At 37.5% G+C, this 24,204-nt stretch overlaps 1 protein-coding gene and 1 pseudogene across 1 annotated transcript in view; both read right to left on the bottom strand.

Moving 5' to 3' along the window:
* Cers3 (ceramide synthase 3) overlaps window positions 1–20,154 on the bottom strand; it is a 79,367-nt gene extending 59,213 nt beyond the window's left edge. The window contains exons 1-3 of the mRNA XM_026394718.2: window positions 19,982–20,154; window positions 7,015–7,129; window positions 1,403–1,521 (exon numbers count right to left, since the gene is read on the bottom strand). Coding sequence (XP_026250503.2) covers window positions 1,403–1,521; window positions 7,015–7,129; window positions 19,982–20,154 — 407 coding nt within the window. The remainder of the gene's footprint in view (window positions 1–1,402; window positions 1,522–7,014; window positions 7,130–19,981) is intronic.
* On the bottom strand, window positions 8,177–15,734 carry LOC113187068 (heat shock protein HSP 90-alpha-like; annotated as a pseudogene).
* Window positions 20,155–24,204: the final 4,050 nt, after the last annotated feature.

Raw genomic sequence — 24,204 nt, forward strand, 5'->3', positions numbered from 1 at the left:
CTCATTTCTCAAACATAATAAGCCCCTGTTGGTGGGAGAATCAAACATACTTTCATAAACTGCGAGGCACTACAATGCATAAGAAATTGCCAGAGAATTTCACTGGAATATGATTCAGCTCAGAAACAGAGAATGAGTCCCAGCCTGGGCACTTTAAGATAAAAATCATCTGTTAGCAATAATGAATGAATGTCAGAAGAAAAAAAGGAGGATGCCATATGAGACCTGATCTACTATGCCCTTCTTTATGGTGATGAGTTACAGATATCCTTTGTGTCAACCTGACATTAGTGGCAAAGCAGTATTAACTAATTTTTCAAAAGCTAAAAACCAGAGAGAAGCCAGTTAGAAATAGCAAGGCCATGCATGGGGAGCCACTGCAGGAAAGGCAGTATAAGCCTTTGACCAGAAAGAGGGTGTTTAGAGACACCCTGAAGAATGGATCTGTCCCTCTAGACACTGGCCAATTTCACAGTTGGATTACAGACTCAGGAATGTATAGAGAAATTAAATGAAGTCACTGAAGTTTTGCCACAGGCTCCAGTTATTTATTTAATTCTTAATTTGGCCAGTGATTTATTTTAACATCAAAATAAAATTACCTGGTAGAAGTCACTAGAAAATGTAAAGGCCTTAAGAAAGAAACAGGCAGTGTCAAATGTGGTAGCAGACACAAACCAACTAATATACATTCATCTGGATATAGAGAAGAGGAGATAGTAAGAGCATTGATTGAGACCACCTTTTTGAGCAGTTTCTGCCACCAAGAGAGTTACCCAAAGTGCTATAATACGAGGGGGAAAACACAGCAGAACTCAAAGGAAACAAAAAATAAATCCAGTGGAGCCTCCCTGCCTGGAGACTATTCTAGACCATGCTTGAGCCCCAGCCCATCCTGACCCTCCTGCTAAGTCATCTGGGATCCAAGAGGCACAGGCTGTGCAACCCACAGGCAGGGCTGGGCTCATGAACTAAGTCAGACAGAAAGAGGTCCTCACAGTTAGTGTCCTGAGGAAAACACTGGGATATGTTCTGAGACCTCCTTTGCTCCTACCATCATAGTGACTGGAAACCGGAGAAAAGCCTTGTGACCTAGTACCAACCTCAGTTCTAGAAGAGACAACACCAGGTAAGACATATGTCACCTCTTATCTGTTTTTTTTTTTTTTTGGTATTTATTTTTCTAAGTATTTAGTGTCTCCTGTCTACCTTAGAGAATTCATAGCTGGCTCATTTCAGAGAGTAGGGAATGGAAGTACAGAAGGGAAAGGAGCAGGCATAACACTCTGACATAACAGAGCTGGTTTGAACCCTTCCTCTATTCCAATGTTAGTATCCTAAGAGGACCACTCTGCTCCATATAATTCTGCAGAACTGCAACAGCTTTGACCATCATTCTTACCAGGCTTCCTGAAATTTCTTCAACCTGCAAGGCCTCTCTTGATTCCGCCGACTCCTAAACCATCTTTCCACCTGGCGCTCCGTCAAGTTACACTTCTTTGCCAGCCCATAAATATCAGTCTGAAAAAAGATGAAACAAATCAATGAGTGATAAAAGAGCAGAATCAGATAGGCAGGCAGTTAAAAGACAGTGAGCTTGGGTTATAAAATCTTGTATATGAGGGATAAGAGACCTTCTGCCATGAGACCATGAGCCAGGGAATTTATCTCTTTTGCTTATGGAATTACACACACACATCAACAAAACAAAACAAACAACAGAGAGAATGTCAGTAGCCTAGCTGTTTTACTGAGAAAGACCAAATCTTCCTAAGTTGGTAGCAATCCACATGTTCAAGTTTGATTCGTGAGCTCATTCACTCAGCTAAAACTTATTTAGACTTGCTAGGCGCCAGATAGAGTAGCATAGTTTTAAATGTCAATCAAACCCAATATTCTAATTTTTCCTGTAGGAAAACTGAAGTCTTAAGCATTTTAGTGACTGTCCAAGGGCTAAAATTCATAGCAGAGTGTTGTCAGGAACTTAGATTAGTGTGCTGTTACTTTACATGATATAATAGTTTTAGAAGGTAATTTAAGAAAAACAGGTGCTGGTCATTTACTTTCACATTTAATCAGATATACAGCTCATTTCAAACTAATCTGATCTATTTCTAATTATTTAAATAATGATTGAAAAATATAATGACAGTTTATCCTCTGGAAAACACTAATCTACAGGCTATGATTTAAAATTAGAAACAATATAGATGATGAATTAGTTCAAAAGTTACAAACTCGGTGGTCAACTAGGGCCAAACAAAACAAATTATCAAGTGGGCCAGATCCATTTCATAATAAATAGGATTTTAACACAGGTATGTTTTATATGTTATACTTAGGGCAATAGTCTATTTCCAGACAAATAAACCTGTATTTACAACAATTCCTAGAACTTTATCAATATAAGAAAAAAAAATTCCTCTTTATTATACCGTGAAAAAATTAAAATTGCCTAAAACTGACCCTCGGTTTTGGCACTAAGGAAATAAGCAGTAACTATGTGGATGCAGCAAATAGAAAAGCACATGTCACATCACTGTCTGATGATTCCAGAGACAAAACAGTCCGAGGATGTTGATGTGAAACCAATGGGTTTTTAAAAAGTGGATCAATACCCAGAGGAAAGGTTTTTGTTTGTTTGGGTACTGCGGATTAAACCAAGGGTCACTCAATCATTGAGCAACATCCCCAGCCCTTTTTTATATTCTATTTAGAGACAGGGTCTCACTGAATTGCTTAGGGCCTTATTAAATTGCTGAGGCTGGATTTGAACTTGTGATTCTTCAGCCTCTTGACCTATTGGGATTATAAGCATGCACTACCACACCCAGCCCCCAGAGATAAATTTAAGCCAGTAGCAGTGAACACTGTGAGGCCATACAAAGCCTGACTGCAGGCCAGATGGCTGAATACCCAGCAGTCTGTAACCAGTCAGATAGCTTTTGCTGTATCATCTCATAGGATTCATCCAATCATTCAGGGCACAGAACAACAGCATATAAAGTCATCAGAAGCTACCACACTGAAGGCCTGGAAGAGGACTAATTACAGCTTAATATCCCTACCAAACTTAATAACCTTACCTTAATATCCCTACCTAACTTAACTTGATCTGAAGAGAGGGAAAGAAAAATGAAACAAAAACAGAATACAGCCCATATTAGTCTGTTTCCTGTAAAGTACACCCTCTAATCTATTTTAGGTCAAGGGTTGGCTTATTGCTGTTTGTTTTATTCTTCTGAGGAAATAGAATAGGCAACTATTCATTAGTGCCTACTACTTCTGGGCATTGTGCTAGATGTTGGAGATCTAAATGAATTGGGACTTCCATGGGCCTCCTCACAAAGTATGATAAGGATGTCAGATGATATCACAAGGAATTATAATAAAATAGTATGAGTGTTGAGATAGAGAAAGATCAGGGTACATGGGACTTTACTCCATGTAGGCAGTTCCTGGAAGTCTCCCTTCAGCTAAGCCCTTAAACATGCCCCAAGGAAAAGATGAGGAAGCCAGTGTCCTGCAGAGGAACCCACATGTGTGGTCATGAACAGATGAGAGCAGGGTGAGCAGAGAAGCCTTGAGAAATGGAGAGTCTCCTAGAAGGGGAGGAACAACTGAGAGGAGGGTAGAAGGATATAGCTAGGGTCACTTAGGAGGACTTCGCCTGGAATTTACCAGATTATAGGCTGCTTGTGTTTTAAAGTCTCCCTCTTATAGTGTGTAAAGAATAAATGAGCAGGATGGAGACTGGAGGTGGAGATGAAGTTCATGCTGCCCTCCTAGGTCTCTGCTCTTCACAGGAAGGGTCTAACAAACAAGGCTGGACAATATTGAAAGTATGGGGGCAGTAGAACTTGGTGGGAAGGGCAGCAAGGTGAAAATAGAGGACCCTGTCCTCTTGCCTACTAGCAGCACAGTCTCCAGCTCTACATTCTGTCTTGGGGAAAATGGCATAGTAATGAGGCCATAAGCTTCCAGCCTCCCAGGAACAGCCTCCTAGGATCAAGGGATGAGAATAGGCTATGTCAACGATCGAGTGCTGTGTCAGTGATAGAGATTTTTATGGCCAAACACAGAAAGGAGAGCATGGACTGAAAATTATTTAAGAAAAAAGTATTATTTCCTTCTAAAATAATTTGAAAACATTATTGATCCCCAAGACAGATGATATAATTCAAATCCTATTACGTGGTCCATAATAGGACACATTCTCAAATGCTGCTCTTCTGTATTCTATGTGTTCTGAGAGTGAAAGGGTTCTGGGTCTAACTTTACTGTTTTAAACATTTCACTCATTCATTCAAAAATAATCTCTCCTTACTAGTGTCAGGCACTATTCTAGGCATTGGAGATCTAGCATTGAGCAAAAAACCTTAAGTTCTCACTTTCATTCTGGAATTTCCCCAGATCTTAGAACAATCCAACTTTGTTATTATCCCACCACTTCCATGAATATCTGTTTAATATATGCATCTAAAAGATAATAATTGTATATGATTTGAAGGCTTTTCATTTCTTGTTTTTGAGTAGAGATGAACCTAATTAGAAGTCAGTCTTGACAATACTGGCCTCATGCATGACAATATTATTGGGTGAGAAATCTTGCAAGCAAAAGTTTCTAGAAGTATTTAATTAATACATGAAACAAACAATTATTGAACATGTATATGCACAGAAAATTGGGCAAGATATTATTGGAATGGAAACAAGCACAATTAAGTGATCAGCAATATGCCCTTGGTATAATTTGAGTTGAAAGACATGTTTTAAAATGCTTCTGTATAAATCAGTAAGTGATACATACAAAATTAATGGTATGGACTACAAATAATAAACAATGACCTTTACTGAGCATCCACTATGCGCCACATGCTATTCTAAGTCCTTGTGTGCATTAATTCTATCCTTAGAAGAACCTTACAACAGAAACGTTATCATCATGCTCAATTCAAAATGGAGGAAACTGAGGCACAGAGAGTGAAACTAATCTGCCTATCTTGGCACACAAGGTCTGCAACAGAACCGGACTCTGGTCTGCTCAAAGCCTGTCCTCACAATCATGCTTTCAGCTTCTCTGTTACATATTACTATGAACATGGTAATGACTAGAGAGTGGAGGGAAAGCATCAGAGGCAGAGCCTTGAGGAGATGTAGTGTGGCCCCAAGGAAGAGCAATGAATGGGGCCAGGTTCCCCGCTGCTTGCTTGTGGTAGATTTGCCCAGATTCCTTGAATCTCATGTCTCACCTGTAAAAATAAACTGCACTAGGTGAGGCTTTTGCTCTAAAAATGTTTGAATCCATGGATGAATCAATCTAGCCTATGGGAACTCACTGACCCAGGAACTGGCTCCTTGACCCAGGAACTGGCTTTAGATCAGTCTTCAAGTACCACATTTTTTAAGCTCTCTTCCAGATTTGTTCCAGATCAGTTCTGATCATGTTTTTACTAAGGAAAAGGCTAGATAATAAGTTCCACTGTCACTATATTTGATCAATGGCAGAAAAATTGATCTGTTGGTCAGAGATGTTGGTCTCTTCCAAATATTTCTCCAAACATATCTGATCAAGCCCCAACATACCTTCCTATGCAGGGAGCTCAGCAGAGCAATGAGAGAAATAGCTATAGTAGATACAAATGAATTCATAGGGTTGAGGACCCTCAAAGAATCTATCTGTCCTAAAATGCTGTTAGCATATACTCAACTTTAAAAATGACTGATGAAAGCTGTCTGCATTAATCATGGAGGGTGTGCCACTTTATTTATTTATTTATTTATTTATTTATTTATTTATTTATTTATGGTACTAGGCCTCAGGCATGCTGACCAAGCACTCTATAACTGAGCTACACCCCCAGTCCAAGGGTGTGCTATATTTGTAGAAGCTTCATTTCATATGTCATTTTAACTATGGAAATATAATGAAACATTAGTGAACAATAGACTGACCTGGATACTATTTATTACAGATATTAATTAATTAAACATTTCAGAGCCAGGCATAGTGGTGCATGTAATTCCAGTGGCTCAGGAGGCTGAGGCAGGAGGATCCAGAGTTCAAAGCCAGCCTCAGCAAAAGCAAGGCACTAAGCAACTCAGTGAGAACCTGTCTCTAAATAAAATACAAAATAGGTCTGGGGATGTAGCTTAGTGCCCCTAAGTTCAAGCTCCAGTAACAAAAAAATAATAATAATAAAAATAAAGATAAAAATTTCAGTGATATATAAAAATTCATTACATATCAACACTTGAGAAGGATACCTTGTAGCAGGCACAGTGGTGGGCACCTATAATCCCAGTGACTCAGGAAGCTGAGGCAGGAGGATCACAGGTTTGAGGCTAGTCTCAGCAATTTAGTAAGACCCTGTCTCAAAATAAAAAATAAAAAGGGCAGGAAAGTAGCTCAGAGGTAAAGCATCCCTGCATTCAATCTCTAGTATAAACAACAACAACAAAAACACTGTATTGTGAAGAGAACTATGACTTTCTTGAAAATTCATCTCTAGAGATAAGCAGCAGCACAGCATATTTTTAAGTATGTCAAGGCCTTGCACAAAATAAAAGCACTACTCATGACCTCATGGACACTTTCATTATGTATGGCATGTGTTTTCATGGTGCCACAATCATCAAAAGTGTCCAATAGGGCTTCTCTGCTCTGATGATTATCTTTCTCGATAAGAATACTTTGTATGTATTTCCATTAAAAATTAAATTTACTATTAAAAATTAAACTGTGATCTTTACATCCAACTCCTGGTACTGACTGTTAATTCTCAACACTATGGTTGACAACATAGTTTAACTATTAACATTTGATATTTTAGATTGTAATATTATCCTTGGGATGCTGTATAAACTGTCAACAGAGCAAAGAAATAATCCAAATGAATCAAATCTTTTGCTGATCAGCTGGAAGAGGTATCTTGCACAAACAAGGTAAACCATGAATGATGAACCACTAAGAAAGGAGATCTTTAAATCCACAAGCAAAGAATATGTACTTACTTGTGATGGTTGCCTTGTGGAATGCTTGAAAAAGTTCTCTAAGGTGGTATTTGGTGTAATTTTTTTAACGTCCTTTTGAATGCCAAATGTTTTTGCTAGAGGTGTAGCAACAAACCTACAAAAATATGAAAATAAATTAAGCTCAATATCTCAGAATGAATCCACAACAATACCAGAAAACTAGAGCTGTAACTTCCGATGCTCAGGGAAAAATCCATCATTTGCTTGTGTTGTGCTATAGTTTGGATGCTGAATGCCTCCCAAAGATCCATGTGTTACTTTGGGAGGTACTGTGGATTTCTAAGAGGCAGGACCTGGTGGGAGGTTCTTAGATAATTTGGAATATACTCTTTTGCTTCCTGATTCATGAGGTAAGCAGTTTGCTCTATAATTTCTATTTGATTCTTTGTTATAATTTATATTTTTATTACTTTACTGACATTGTTGATTTGATAACACATTGTTCTCATACTTTCATTTAGTTCCTTTTTAACTCATCTGCATTTATTACTCTTTAAAGTAGAATATTGACTTGGGTACTAAACATTTCCATTCACAAGCCTTACTGACTTTCTGATTGAACTGCTTTGTAACACTCCTAGGGAGGGTTAAGTTTTGTTCCTCTCAATAATTTTATTTGGAAAACAAGCCCTGGAGAAGCCAGCCAGTTGTTTCAGTTTAACATACCTGGTTCTAGAGCACTAGTACATGCACAATGGCATAGAAAGTTTAAAAAGTGGAATCTAACGAGATGAAACTCAAGCCATTTTAACAAATATTTTTCTTTTAAACATAGAGGTCTATCTTGGAGCACTTTAGGAACAAAAGATTTGGTCTGGTCTATTAGGGATACAAGTTGGTAGTGAACACTTTAGACCACAAAGTTAATGATAGGTTACATGTTTTAGAACAAACATCTCAACCTGTTAAAAAATAAGCCAATGTGAAACTAGAAAAAGCATTACTAGTTCTGCGTTAGTGCCTAAAGCATCACAGTATCACTTAAAAGTATAAAGAAATCTTATCTTCCCTCAAGTAGTTATTGTCATGCCATACAGACTGTTTGATAAATGTTAATAAAAACAAAGAACAAAAAAATCCTTGAAAACATCAGGAATGAAGGTGAAGTAGGGGACACACATATGAGTGGTTCTTCAGAAGCTTAGTCTACTTCTTCCATGCGCCATGTGTCATCGTCTCCTTCCAAGGCAGCATCTCTTCCGTTTTACAGCTGCTCTGATGTCATCAGCAGTGGGGTCACCCTCATCAATACGTAGACCAAGTTTGATCATCCTGTACATCCTGTTAGCATGGGTCTTTGGATCTTCCAAACTGAAACCAGAAGACAGGAGTGCAGTTTCATACAGCAAGATGACCAGATCTCTCACAGACTTATTCTTATCAGCCTCTGCCTTTTGCCTTAAGGTCTCAATGATAGAGTGGTCAGGGTTTATCTCCAGATGTTTCTTCGCTGCCATGTAGCCCACTGTAAAGTTGTCTCTCAGAGCATGAGCTTTCATGATTCTTTCCATGTTTGCTGTCTAGCCATACATGCTTATGATGATACAGCATGGGAGGTAATCAATCAGTTTGACACACCACTTTTTCTTTTTTTTTTTTAATTTTTATTGTTGGTTGTTCAAAACATTACATAGTTCTTGACATATCATATTTCACACTTTGATTCAAGTGGGTTATGAACTCCCATTTTTACCCCATATACAGATTGCAGAATCACATCGGTTACACATCCACTGTTTTACATATTGCCATACTAGTGTCTGTTGTATTTTGCTGCCTTTCCTATCCTCTACTATCCCCCCTCCCCTCTCCTCCCCTCCCATCTTCTCTCTCTACCCCATCTACTGTAATTCATTTCTCCCCCTTGTTTTTTTTCCCTTTCCCCTCACTTCCTCTTGTATATAATTTTGTATAACCATGAGGGTCTCCTTCCATTTCCATGCAATTTCCCTGCTCTCTCCCTTTCCCTCCCACCTCTCATCCCTGTTTAATGTTAATCTTCTTCTCATGCTCTTCCTCCCTACTCTGTTCTTAGTTGCTCTCCTTATATCAAAGAAGACATTTGGCATTTGTTTTTTTAGGGATTGACTAGCTTCACTTAGCATAATCTGCTCTAATGCCATCCATTTCCCTGCAAATTCCATGATTTTGTCATTTTTTAATGCAGAGTAATACTCCATTGTGTATAAATGCCACAATTTTTTTATCCATTCATCTATTGAAGGGCATCTGGGTTGGTTCCACAGTCTAGCTATTGTGAATTGTGCTACTATGAACATCGATGTAGCAGTGTCCCTGTAGTATTCTCTTTTTAGGTCTTTAGGGAATAGACCGAGAAGGGGAATAACTGGGTCAAATGGTGGTTCCATTACCAGCTTTCCAAGAAATCTCCATACTGCTTTCCAAATTGGCCGCACCAATTTGCAATCCCACCAGCAATGTACAAGTGTACCCTTTTCCCCACATCCTCGCCAGCACTTGTTGTTGTTTGACTTCATAATGGCTGCCAATCTTACTGGAGTGAGATGGTATCTTAGGGTGGTTTTGATTTGCATTTCTCTGACTGCTAGAGATGGTGAGCATTTTTTCATGTACTTGTTGATTGATTGTCTGTCCTCCTCTGAGAAGTGTCTGTTCAGGTCCTTGGCCCATTTGTTGATTGGGTTATTTGTTATCTTATTGTCTAATTTTTTGAGTTCTTTGTATACTCTGGATATTAGGGCTCTATCTGAAGTGTAAGGAGTAAAGATTTGTTCCCAGGATGTAGGCTCCCTATTTACCTCTCTTATTGTTTCTCTTGCTGAGAAAAAAACTTTTTAGTTTGAGTAAGTCCGATTTGTTGATTCTAGTTATTAACTCTTGTGCTATGGGTGTCCTATTGAGGAATTTGGAGCCCGACCCCACAGTATGTAGATCGGAGCCAACTTTTTCTTCTATCAGACGCAGTGTCTCTGATTTGATATCAAGCTCCTTGATCCATTTTGAGTTAACTTTTGTGCATGGCGAGAGAAAGGGATTCAGTTTCCTTTTTTTGCATATGGATTTCCAGTTTTCCCAGCACCATTTGTTGAAGATGCTATCCTTCCTCCATTGCATGCTTTTAGCCCCTTTATCAAATATAAGATAGTTGTAATTTTGTGACACACCACTTTTTCAACCTTTTTCTCCAAGATGTCTTTCATGAACTTGCAGAGGTTTTCAAACTTTGTCTTTTTCTCTTCCTGTTTCTTCTTCTCTTTTTCATCCTCTGGAAGCTCCACGTCCTCTTTTGTGATGGACACTAAAATCTTCCCCTTAAATTTGTTCAGCTGTTGAACACAGTACACATAGATGGGCTTGATCATATATATCACTTCCAAACTATGTTTCCGAAAATGCTCCACAAAGATAGAGTTAGCTACCTAGTCCCTTGTCTCACCTGTGATATAGTAGATGTGTTTCTGGTTTTCCTTCATTCTGGTGCAATAGTCCTTGAGAGAAACTATCTCATCCCCAGAAGCAGATGTGTAGTATCATAATAGCTCTGAATACTTCTATCAATTTTGAGAGTCTTCATGTATTCCAAGCTTTACATTTTTAGAAAACTGCTCACAGAATTTTTAAAAATATTTTTAGTTGTAGATGGACACAATACCTTTATTTTGTTTATTTAGCTTTTCTTTCTTTCTTTTTTTTTTAATGTGGTGCTGGGGACCCAATGCCTCAAATGTGTTAAGCAAGCAGTCTACCACTAAGCCACAACCCCAGCCAGATCATAGGATTTTTTGTAGTTCTCTTTATCTTCTACCAGTTCAATGAACAGTTCTAAGCATTTTTTAACCAAATTCTTTCTGATGACTTTGAAAATTTGGCTCTGTTGCAACATTTCATGGAAAATATTTAGAGGAAGATCCTCAGAGTCCACCACTCCTTTAATGAAGTTCAGATATTCAGGGATTAGCGTCTCACAGTTATCCATGATGAAAACCCTGCATACACACAACTTAATGTTGTTGTTGGGTGTGTGAGAGACTCCCCACTGAGGTTAAGTTTCCGTCTCATGAGAACATCAGGGAATTCCCTACCCCTACCCCTCCTCTCTGAAGGGCACCAAGCCCAAGAGCGCCAAATTCAAAAGTTTTCTTGACCAATCCCCATAGGACACAGTGTCCGCTGGCTGTTCCTGAGTCTCCCTACCAATCAGCACCTGCTACATCACCTATGCAACCCTTCTTAAACTGAAGCTTGCAAGTTCACGCTCTCTGCCCTCTTCCTCTTCTTTCTCTCCTCTCTGCTTTCTGTCTGCTCACCTCCTCTCCTCTCTCTGCTCTCTGCCTCTCCTTTTCTTCCCTTTCGGGCAGCCCCCCAATATAATCTCTTGTTTGAATCTCTGTCTCAGGTGAGTCACTCGCCTTCCAGTTGTTCTTTTTCTTTCTGTTTTCAAAGAGGTCAAAAGGAGCACAACTAGGGACAAAAAGAAGAGCTCTGAATTCCAACTGTCCTTCAATGGAAAAATGCTCACTGCCAAGTGATCTCCCCAATTGGTCAAACTTTCTTACTCTTCATTAGTGATATTGTCAGGATTTCTGTCCAAACAGGCTTTGTTTTGTTGAGTTCTTCATGATCAATGTACTTCTCCTTAATCTTTTTATTCTTCTTCTTGTCACCATCCTTCTATTCTTCTTCTTCATCAGAACCAACATCTTCATCTTTAGGTTTGTCATCAGGCTCCATTTCTTATTTTTCTTTTCCTCCTCTGTATCTTCTTTTCTTCAGCCTCATCATCACTGACTTCTTCATCACGTTCCTTCTCCACAAAGAGAGTAATTGGGATAGCCAATAAGCTGGGACTGCTTTTTCACAATCTCCCTTATTCTTCTCTCCTCCAAGTACTGAGTTTGGTCTTCTTTCAGTTGCGGGGTAACCTTTGTCCCATGACCCATTGGTTCCCCTGTCTCAGCCCTGAGAGTGAAGGAGCCTCTGATGGGAATCCCAGGGATATTGCTCATCATCTTTGTATTTGGTGATCACAGTCATTTTCTCGGCAACCAAATATGCAGAATAAAAACTGACACCAAACTGGCCAATCCTGGAGATGTCTGCGCCAGCCTGCAAAGCCTCCATGAATGCTTTGGTCCCAAACTTGATGATAGTACCAAAGTTATTGATCAGGTCAGCCTTGATCATTCCAATTCCAGTATCCATGATCATGAGGGGTTGGTCTTGTTTGTTTGGAATGAGATTAATGTGCAGCTCCTTTCCAGAGTCTATCTTACTGGGATTGGTCAAGCTTTCATATCTGATTTTGTCCAAGGTTCTGAGGCTTTGGAAATCAGCTCCCACAGGAAGATAGATCTCTTTGTTTGAATAGAAAGTGTTGATGATCAATGATATCAACTGAGCAATCTCTACCTGAAGGCAAAGGTCTCCACCTCCTCCTTCTCCTCCACATGCTGGTCTTGGGTCTGGGTCTTCTCCAGCATCTTGGCTGGTAATATCATGAGCTCCACGGTATAGTAACACCAGGACACTGAAGCAATTCTCCTTTAATTCTTAAGTATGTTTTTTTCTAAAATTTTGAACATGTTTAAAATAGCTGATTTAAAGTCTTTTTCTAATAAGTCCAACATGTAGGCTTTCTCAGGGACACTACATTTTCTATGTGTAGGACATAAATAAATAAGTTTTTTATTTCCTCATGTGACTCCTAAGGTTTTGTTGGAAATTGGATGTTAAATACTGTAAAGTCACTACTCTGGAAATCAGACTTCCCTCCCTTCTCAGAATTTTTTGATTGTTTATTTTTATTTGCTGTTGTTTAGTTACTTTTTAAAAACTAAACTGTGAACTCTGTATTCTTTGTCATGTGTGGGCACTGAAGTCTCAATTAGGCTAGCTTAGGAGTCAGTTAATGATTATACAGAGATTTCCTTAATGCCTAGAAACATTAAGTGGCTGTGTGCGTGTTGGGGCACACCTTCAGCATTCAGCAGGGCAATAACTATGCCCTAGCCTATGCTCACTATTTACACAGAACCTAAAGGTCATTCAGAGGTGAGAGTTAGGGCTTTCCCAGGTTTTCCCCAAGTCATGGGCATGTCCAAATCATAACACTTAAAAGTGGCCTTCTGGATTGTCAAAAATATCGCCGTCCCTTATGGACACTTCATTTCTCAGTTTTTTGTGTTAAGCTTTTTCACTAGACTATAATTTGCTCTGATTATTATTAATTGTGTCACAAAGGTATGAAACTAATCAATTGCCACAGATTATTTTAGATAAACATCCCCAAAGAAAAGGCCTTTTCACTGAGTGAACTCTGAGACAGGTCTAATAGAGACAGCCTTCTTAGAAGTGTCATCCAGGGAGCTACCAGGCAGGTCAGATAGTGAAAATTCCCTAGTAAGATGCTTTGAAGGAGCTCCAACTCTGTTCTGTTCCCCTCATTGGCTTTTTTAATGAAGTATTTGCTCAAATCTTTTGCCCATATTTAAAATGAAGATACAATTATTGAGTTATAAGATTTCTTCATATATACTGAAATTAAGTCCTTTATAAGATATATGTTTTACATATAATTTCTCCCCATCTGTGACTGGCCTTTACATTCTATTTACATTGTCTTTTTCTAAAAAAAAATAATTATTATCCAGGCATGGTGATGCATACTGTAATGCCAGTTATTTGGGAAGCTGAAGTATGAGGATCACAAGTTTGAGGCCAGCCTGGGAAACTTAGTGAGACTTTGCCTCAACCAAAAATAAAAAGGACATGGAATATAGCTCAGAGGCAGAGTGCTTGCCTAACATGCATGAGAACCTGGGTTCAATTCCCAGTATCATGAAAAATAATAGTTAAATAATAATTATTAAGGCATTCTTATATATCATAAAATTAAACCCTTTCAAGTATATAAATTAATGACTTTATAGTAAATTTACTAAATTATACATTACCATGAATCATTTTTAGAGTATTCCCATCATCCCAATATGATCCCTCATGCATGTTTATTGTTCCTTGTTTCTTCTTGAACCTGCCCTCAGAAACCACTTATTTATTTTATATCCTTAGAGCTTTGCCTTTTCTGGATATTTGGTATAAGTGGAATCATATAATATATGATCACTTGTGTCAGGCTTCTTTCATTGCTTGGCAGTTCATCCATGCCATAGCACTTATTTGTAGCTCATTCCTTGTTATTGCTGAAAAATAACCCAAGGTATGGAAACACACTCGTAGTGTCTTTTAAAGAACAAACGTTTTTAGCTTTTTCTTAAGAGAAACAAATGCATATACATAAGCTTATCTTCTTTCTTTTTATTTTTAGTTGTAGATGGATACAATGCCTTTATTTAATTTATTTATTTTTATGTGGTGCTGAGGCCCAGTGCCTCACGCATGCTAGGCAAGTGCTCTACCACTGAACTACAACTCAGTCCCTAGCTAAGCCTATTCTTATACTTAGATGTTCTTAACAGCTTCATTTGTGATAGCCCCCAAAGTCTAAACACAAATTGATATCAATTAATTAAAGCATAAATAAATTGTAGAATGGTATATCCATATGTTGAAGCTAGTCAACAATAACAAAGAATCATTGATATGACAACATGAAAAAAATCGCAAAAGCATTATGTTAAATGGAAGAAATAAGATACAAACAACTATAATCTCTCTGATTCCCTTTATAGGAAATCCTATAAAATGCAAAATTACAGCGACAGAAAGCAGATCAGTGATTATCAGGGGATAGTAGGGGATTAACTGAATAAGAGGTAAAAGGAAGTTTTAGGCTGATGGAAATCTACACCATAATCATGGTGATGGCTGCATGATTGTATTTATTGGTCAAAATTCACCAAATTTTGGATGAATTATATGTGAATAAAACCTTGATAAAGCTGATATAAAATAATGGGATATCTCTATTTTTCCTTCAGTTCTGATAAAAGTTTAGTTTCTACCAGGTCTATTCTTTTCTAGTACTTATTTAGGAGAGTTTCTGTGTTTAATTAAATTCAAGACATTTAAGTTAGGAATGATCATTTAGCCCTTTATTCATTTTTTAATATCCATGGGAGTTGAATGAAAAAAATCTCATAGATAAAGCGTATAAATCTGTTCAACTTCCAGATGGACTAAGGTCCTTTGGAAATGGCCCATGAATTTCAGAGACATATAAAAACAAGCTAATTATGCACCAGATGTACACAGAAATGTGGATAGAGTATAAAACACTGTGCTGAATTTTTTACAAAAGAATAAGGTCTTGGTGCCATTCCATTTATGTCAACTAACCACACATGCATGTAAAGCACATGTTTTCCTTGGTCACACAAATAAAGGACCATCAGATGCATTGGAACACAGCAGGGAGAATGGGAGTATGGAATGAAATGAAAAGGCAATTAAGGAAAAAGCAATTTAAATCAGTCAAAAGAACTCTTATTCAGAGAAATGTCAATGTGTTATGCCTCTGAGATATGAAGAATATTGTTAATTAATTCCCCTTTGGCATAAAAGTGCCCCCCTCCAAAAAATCAACTCAGAGAAACTAAGATATCCTTAAAATTAACTAAATCTCAAAAAATTTATTTGACAGGATTTTGGAAAAATAATAAAATTGGCTCATTTTTCCAACCTATTAGTTGAATTTTTTTATTGGTGAAAACACCCATTGTTTTTACTAGTAAAATAACAAATATGAATGGTTTCATATGGTAGTGTTCTCAATCATACTGACTCAGTGCTCTCTCTTCAGATATTAGAAATGAAGAAATTTGGAGGGACAGAATTAAATTTATGCCATCAGGGAATGAAACCAATTTCAAAGCCAAATGAAGTAGAGATTTCTTTCTAGAAGATCATTTGAGAGATAAGTATAACAAGCTATAATACTGATATGAGAAACAAAGATATATAAAATCATCAGTTTAAACAAGAAAGAGAAATATGGTCCTTTTTATCAGTCTTAAGGAGAGAAATAGCATTTTTAATAGAACAGAGAAAGTATATAAATACAGTAATCTAATTCAGTTCTAGCCTTTCTTTTCAAATAAATATAGAAAATCAATCATCTGCCAAGTGTGGTGGCACATACTTGCAATCCCAGTGGCTGAGGAGGCTGAAGCAGGAGGAACACAGTACAGAGCCAGCCTTAGCAATTTAGTGAGGCCCTAGGTAATTTAGCAAGACCCTGACCCAAAATAAAAAAATAAAAAGGTCTGGGGATGTGGCTCAGTGATAAAGTGCCATGGGTTCAATTCCCAGTACCAAAATAAATAAATAAATAAATAGAGAGAGAGAGACAGAGAGAGAGAGAGAGAGAGAGAGAGAGAGAGAGAGAGAGAGAAGAAAATCAATCACCTTACATAAGTATAGATAAATAAGAACAGGTACTTGATTAATAATCTGTTTCAAAAAGGGAGAGAAGAATGAAGCACATAGTAACTACTAGATAAGCTGAACTTATGCTAAAAGGGAAATTTTAAGTCTTAGCTCTAGTAGGGAATTCAGAGATTAACTTGCCTAAACTCTCATTTTATTGATATGGTAGGATAAAAGCCAGAGTAAGGAAAATGAGTGATATACTTTTTTCATGTAAATGATTCCAACTTAGGTTATTTAGCAGGAAATGAGTCCCTTAAGTTCTGTAGTACTGCAGAACTGAGACTGTAAAGATACCCCATTCTGACATCAGTCAGCCCCTCTTTGTCTAACACTAGTCTTCCAGCAGCCAAAAGCTTAGCAATCCAAGATTTCTCCCTTTATTTTCAATATTCTTTTATAGAATAAAAGAAAGGCAGCACTAGGCAAATATTAAGTATGGCAAATTTAAATACTTCCATAAACAGATAAAGTAGCCTATTGGCATAAGATTGACTCCAGTCCCTAAGGATTCAGAGGCTCTATGAGCAGGGTTGTTCAGAGTTCCATATATGAGAACAAAATATCTGAAGCAATGCAGGTCTCAGATAGCACTCGATTCTAATGTGCCAATTTTGATACTATTTCCATTTTACACAGCCAGTAACAACCATTCTTATGTTCCTATAAATTACTATAGATGACTTACTCCACTTCCCCTATTCTTCTTTAAAGAATGAAGGACATTCTGTCCCATCATGACCTTTTGGTGCTGAGTGAAAATAGTAGAGGTGGGCAATCTATATCTTACACAATCAAGTACAAGAAAAAGGTGACCTTTGACCTTCTCACCTCTGCTTGGACTTACAGGGCCATAATTTACTCAGAGACAATGGGTTTATCCTTTAAGTGCTGAACTCTCAGTAGTTCAGATCTTTAAATCACACTTTGAACACATAAAATAATGCATAGAAGACAAGTAGTTGGAAACTACTAGCCTTGACAAAAAAAAAAATATATATATGTATATATATATATATATATATATATATATGCCAAAAACTAAACTAAAACTTGCAAAAAAAGGAAATCCTAAATACAAAACACTTTCAAATTATCTAATTTTTTTGTTGTTGTTGTTCCTTTCTTATCAGTTCTGTCTCTCCACTTTTACTTTTCTGGGAAGGAATATTACTTCTTGATCTTAAATGGCTCTTAGCTAGGAATAAAGGACAAAAATGAGCCAGCCATATCAAAACCCCTGGTCACTTCAAACAGTGAGAAGATTTAGGAAGTATAGTCTAGGACAAAAGAAGATTTATTGTGACAAATATTTAATAGAATATGCTGAAACAATGTCAAATTTATAAATTTAAGACAGTTCAGAAAATTTCACATTTTTTTTCAGTCATCTATTTAAAATATGTCTTCTTTGTTCCCCAAAGATATTCATTTACTCTCTTCTGCTATCAGTAGTATTTCATTGTGAAAGTCCAAGAAGTAGGAAAACAGAAAACCAAAGCCAACACCAACCTAAACCTAGTGTAGTAGCTATGAGTTCTGGTCCTAGATATACTCCTTACTTACCTGTGCGAGCCCCAACAGGCTACTCTTTTCTCACTTCCTCACCTGAAGACTGAGATCATCACTTATGATTTTTTATACCTCTTAAACTATAAGTTCCTGTCAAATGCAAGGTGTAAGCAATATTGTATTTATGATGTAAATGGCTTAATCTGTTATAAATGATAATAGAAGTCTTGAAACAAATGTACTTATACTTTAGAAAGTGAGGTCTCTCTCTCACACGTTAAATGTTTCTTCCTTCTGTTGCACTAAAAGGGATATATGGGATTGGTGGAATGGCACATAATTTTCTGTAATATCACAGAATGGAAAAAGCTAATGGTGAGTTATTAGAAGTTAAATTCACAAGGAGATAGAAAAGAAGATACAAATTACTCTTAATCCCTTGAGAAGAAAAAACAATGGTCCTAGGAATTTCTTCCTGATTGTTCTTGGAGTAGCCAAGACCAAAACACAACAATTTGGTCCTCCACAGCTGTGCTGTTTTAGCAACCAAAATAATTTTCTGGCTCACTGTCCTTATCAAACTCTAAAAAATAAAGCTGCCCACTGAAAAGTAGGAAAATCTGGGATGGAGATAAGTAATAGACTCCAATTGCCAAATCCAAAGATCACCAGATACATGCAAGAGAAAAACAAATCAAAACAAGTATTTCAGATTAGTAAAGAGTAATTCTCTATTTTAAGCTCAGTGACAAATGCTACTTTATTTATTTATACATTTTTTTGACAAATCCAACTATGTGTGCAAAAAGTAGAATTAACAGCTAAAAAGGAAGTACATTTTAAATGTGCTCTGCCAAGGGTACTCAGCTCAGGAGCTTTCTTTTCCAATAGCAACAGCATGTCATTGACCAAAGTGAAGTTGTATTTGAAAAAAAAATAAAAGCATTTGGCAAGTCTATGAAATAGAGTTGGTCAAACTAATTCTCAAGATAAGGACCCTACAAATGGTTATAACATATGATCTATATTTTAGTTAATCTCAGACAATAAGATCACTATCAGAGTTTGTCTTAGGTTTTTTTAGCTCTTGAGATACAAGTATTATTTTTGTTGCAAATAAATTAATGTACTAATAACAGTTTTTTGAAACAGAGACAATTACAGAGATTAGAAATGGACATTTATCTCTTCTTATCAGAAGACAAGTACAAGTTTAATTAAAAGTTTAGAAGAGGGCTGGGGATGTGGCTCAAGTGGTAACACGCTCCCCTGGCATACATGGGGTGCTGGGTTCGATCCCCAGCACCACATAAAAATAAAATAAATATTAAAAAATTCTCTCTCTTAAGAAAAAAAGTTTAGAAGAAATATCTATTTAAATTAAATCAACAAAAAGAAAAAGATTACTACTTTCTGATTTACTTTCTGAGAAAGTAAATTGATTTTTTTCTTTGATTTCCTTATAATTTGATATGAAGTGCAGCTATAAAACCTTTAAATAAATCTTTAAAATAAGTGATACTATGCAGCAATATGTGGTTTAGTCTTTAATAAGCCATTTCTGTTATTTTACTGGCATTTTACAATGACAGTTCATGTCTGAGTCACAGACTGTTCTTACCTTGTCTCTCTGGGAAAGTACATGTATTGTCAGAAATCCCCACTCAGTGGAAGATAAACTGGGTTCCCATGTCATTGACACTAATAAACTCTGTGATCTTTAACCTTTTATTAGTATTACTATTAACATGTATTAATTGTATAAATCAATGGGACTCACTGTGATATTTCCATACATGCTTACAATGTGTGATTATCACATCCATTCACTCTTAACCTATCTTGATCTCACACAGTGGTATCCACATTCCTCAGTTTTTCTTGGTCAGCCTCTAAGTTTTGTTTGGTGTGTACCTGACGGCACAAACTCCCTCTAAGAGTCTTCAGCCCATAAGTGGCAATCTCCAAACAAGAGATTCATTAAGGACCTCACCAAATCTAAGACTTTATTATCTAGGGTTGGAGCAAGGAAGAGGAATGAAGGGAAGACACAAGTGCTACTTACTTTTCAAAGAAATGTCTGATGATCAGCAAAAGAAAAGCATATGGGATTGTCATATACAAATGAGAAGGTTTGACAAAGACGAGTCCATCATGATCTTCAAGATCTGACCACTGTATCGTTGGAGGAAGCCAGAACCGTTCTAGCCAGAACCATTCCTTAAATGTCTGAAACATTCTGCACAAGTAAAAGGAATACATTAGACTGTCAAATCAACACTTAAGACAACATTGAGCACCTTCACTCAACATATCCAAACCAGACTAATTTTGAAAATAAAGCAAAAATAGAATACTACTACTATAACATCATTATCATCATCATCATCATCATCATCATCATCATCATCACAGTACTGGGAATCTATCCAGGGGCATTTTATCACTGAGCTACATTACTAGCCCTTTTATTTTAATTTTTTGTAGTTGTAGATGGACAGCATGCCTTTATTTTATTTGTTTCATTTTTATTTAGTGCTAAGGATTGAACCCAGTGCCTCACACATGCTAGGCAAGCTCTCTGCCTCTGAGCTACAACCCTAGCCCCTATTTTTTGAGACAGAGTTTCACTAAGTTGCCAGGCTGGTCTCCAACTTGCAACCCTCCTGCCTCAGCCTCCTCAGCCTCCTCAGTCTCTACGTTTACAGGTGTGCATCACTGTACCCAGCCTGGATTATTATTACTTAATGGGCTTCATGACCCCTCACTGCATTATACAAGAATTAATCTTTTAATACTCACAGAACAATTTGGCTATGGCGTGGAAGTTTAACATATTACAGTCACTTTGAGTAGCACACATGTGAATATTATGGGTATTTATTTTCCTGTTATACGCACCTAAGATATTAAATTTTTTTAATTTTAGATTTTCTATGACTTCAAATGCCAAAAGTCAAGCACCTGAAAGCTCCAAGTATGTATAAGTCTTCACTTATACCCTAAAAAAATTCCTAGAAGAAATATTACAAGGAATTCAAATTAGCACATGTCATCAACTATTTATGGAGACTATTACTTATGAAGCACTATGCTAGGCACTGAGGTCACAAAGATGAATAAGACAAGGTTCCTGCCTTGAGGACTGAAAAGCCTTGTAAGCAAGACAGACATTAACAGGTGACTACAACATACTTTTTTTAGGTACAATAAAAAAAGTATTTACAAGGGTAACCCAGAGTGCTATAGGAAGAAGATGGTGGGCACTGAACCCGGCCAGGCTATGTCATGGAAAGATAACTGAAACAGATGGTCCTTGAGATGTCTTGAATAAGAAGAGGAAATAAACCAGGAAAAGTATGAAAGCTAGGAATGAGGGAGTAGAATACTTAAGAAAGAACTATGATCAAGTACAGAATAACATAGAATTAGATTCTGTAGAAAAAAAAATTGTGGTTTTCCTCTGTTCTCACACCAAAACAGTCAACACAGAAGACTTCTGTGACCCCAGAAGGCAGAGACGTTTCTCCTGCCAGCAAGCAAGCAGCTCTGCAGCAGTGGGCCTTACTGGTTGTCCTCCAATTAAATTCTATTTTGAAATTACCTACCTGAAGATAATGTCAGACCTCATAGCTTGAGAACTCAGTCCCAAGACTGTCATCCTGCCCCCACTGTAGATGCCAACCTGAAAGCCCAGGGTGTTTTATGTGTGCTTCTGGCAACTGGCTATACATGGTGATTCCCACACCCCCCTCCTTGGGTTCCATTAATTTGCCAGAGAGCCTCACAGGACTCAGGAAACACATATGTACATTTCCTGGTTTATTATCAAGGATGCTGATCTAGATGCTTTGGGAAGGGCGATGGGAAGGTATGCAGAGCTTCCATGCCCTGTCTGGATGTACCACCCTCCAGAAAGTTCCACATATTCAGTGTCTGGAGGCTCTCTAAACCCCATCCTTTTGGAGGTTTTATGGAGACTTCATTATGTAGGCATGAAGGAGTAGATCACTGGCCTCTAGTGATGGATTTAACCATCACTCTCCACCTTCCCTGAAGGTTGTAGGGGATGGGCTCTTTCCTGGGCCCATCCTATCCTGAGGCTGCCCTCAGTGAACTCATAAGCATACAAAAAGATACTAACACTTCAGAGACTCCAAGATATTTTAGGAATATGCCAGGAAATGGGGATGAAGACCAGATATAAAATTCACAATATCCCTTCGCAGTTTTAACCTCATTGTTTAGGCTGTGACCATTTTGATCTTGGCTTATAATGCTTATGTAGGGGTTACTACTATAAATATGTGCAAACAGTGAATCAAGATGTGTTAAAAGCCATTATAACTGTAACACACAACAGCCAAAAACCATTTAAAAGGAGACAGAAAGAAGACAAAAGTTGAGGACAGCCCCCTGGAAAATGTAGTTCAAACCAAGAATAAATCAATAAATAAATTATTCACTCTTCCCTCATGTGCTGTCACCAAACATCAATTATTGCAGCTTTGAGAGTGTTAAGAACTCCTTCTTTTACATCACACACAAAAATTAACTAGAAATGAAGCAAGACCTAAATAAAAAGTCTTAAGTTATAAATATCTTAGAAGAAAAATACAGGAATAAATCTCAGCGACCTTGGCATAGGCAAAGCATTCTTCCATATGACACAAAACCCTAAGCAACAAATGAAAAAATAGATCATGCCATCAAAATTGAAACTTTTCATTTCAATGAATATCATCAAGAAAATAAAAAGACAACCCACATGATGGGAGGAAATAGTTGAAAAGCACACAACTGATAAGGCATTTGTATTTAAAATACGTAATCCTTACAAATCAATAATAAAGAGACAATTACCAATTTAAAAGTAGGCAAAGGATCTGAACTGACATTTCACCAAAAAGGATACACAAATGGCCAATAAGCACAAGGAGGAATGCTCAGCATTACTAGTCACAGGAGAAATGCAAATCAAAACTGCACCCAAAGACACCCTTCACACCCACTAGAGGTTATAATGAAAAGATAACAAGTGTTGGTGGGATATGCAGAAACTGGAACACTCAGACACTGCTGATAGGAATGCAAAATGGTGCCGCTGCTCCTGTGGAAAACTGCCTGGCAGTTCCTGGAGATATTAAATACACAGTTACTATATGACCTAGCAATTCTATTGCTAGTACTACTCAAGAAAATTGAAAAGGATTAAGGTTACAATTTGTATTATTCTTGAAAATTTTATGCTGCCAACAAGCTAGGCACGGTGGCACATGCCTGTCATCACAGTGGCCGGGGAGGCTGAGGCAGGAGGATTGCAAGTGCAAAGTCAGCCTCAGAAATTTGGTGAGGCCCTAAGCAACTTAGTGAGACGATATCTCAAAATAAAAAGAGTTGGGGATGTGGCTCAGTGGTTAAGTGCTCCCTGAGTTCCATCCCTGGTACCATTCAAGAGAGAGAGAGTCCAGAAACAAAAGGCTCAGATTGTATAATATATTATATGTGAAATGTTTAGAATAGGAAAATCCATAAAGATAGAAAGTAGGTTAGAAGTAGATTAGATATTCCTAAGGATGGGTGAGAGGGGTGTGATTGGAAATGAATGGGAAGTGACTTTATAATAGAATTAGAAGCTGCTTTTGGTAGAAACACTGACTCTTAATTTGGGCCTGCAGATACCCAATGGGTAACTAAAAGCAGGATAAAGCTTGACATCTCTGCCTTTATTTTGTATCTGTCTCTTTTATTACCTTAATGTTTGGATCATATTTCCACTCAATTTTGTACATTGGCATATCTTGATAAATCATCTGTTTATCTTAAGCTGGTAATCCACACCTTCAAAGCTCAAGAAAACCAAGATAAGAGTATTTTCAAGATTTGCAGGTGAGATAGGAATTTGGGAATTAAGGAAAAGATACTGAGTCTCAAAGGAAGTGCCTGTAAACCACTGAAGTGCAGAAAGCACCCACAAACAATTGCCACACCTGAGCAACATGCCCTTGGTCCATACCATTGAACTGCATCCTTGACCCAAATCCTTGCAACATGAGGGCAGTGCACAGCACAGGGAAAACTAGCAGGAATTATATAATTCTACCCTGGGTCCATTTCAAATCCAGCCCCTAGCACCAGTCATCTATAAATATTAACACCAAGGGATTGCGGTGTCTTCCTCTACAGAGAGCCCACATTTGCCTTTGAGTGGGTATTCCTTGCTTACCCTAAAGGCATTTCTGTCCCAGTCTTTGAATATGTATCTACTTTCCTAAATAAACCTGTCTA

This window comes from Urocitellus parryii, chromosome 6 (genome assembly GCF_045843805.1).
Source record: "Urocitellus parryii isolate mUroPar1 chromosome 6, mUroPar1.hap1, whole genome shotgun sequence".
Lineage (NCBI taxonomy): Eukaryota > Metazoa > Chordata > Mammalia > Rodentia > Sciuridae > Urocitellus > Urocitellus parryii.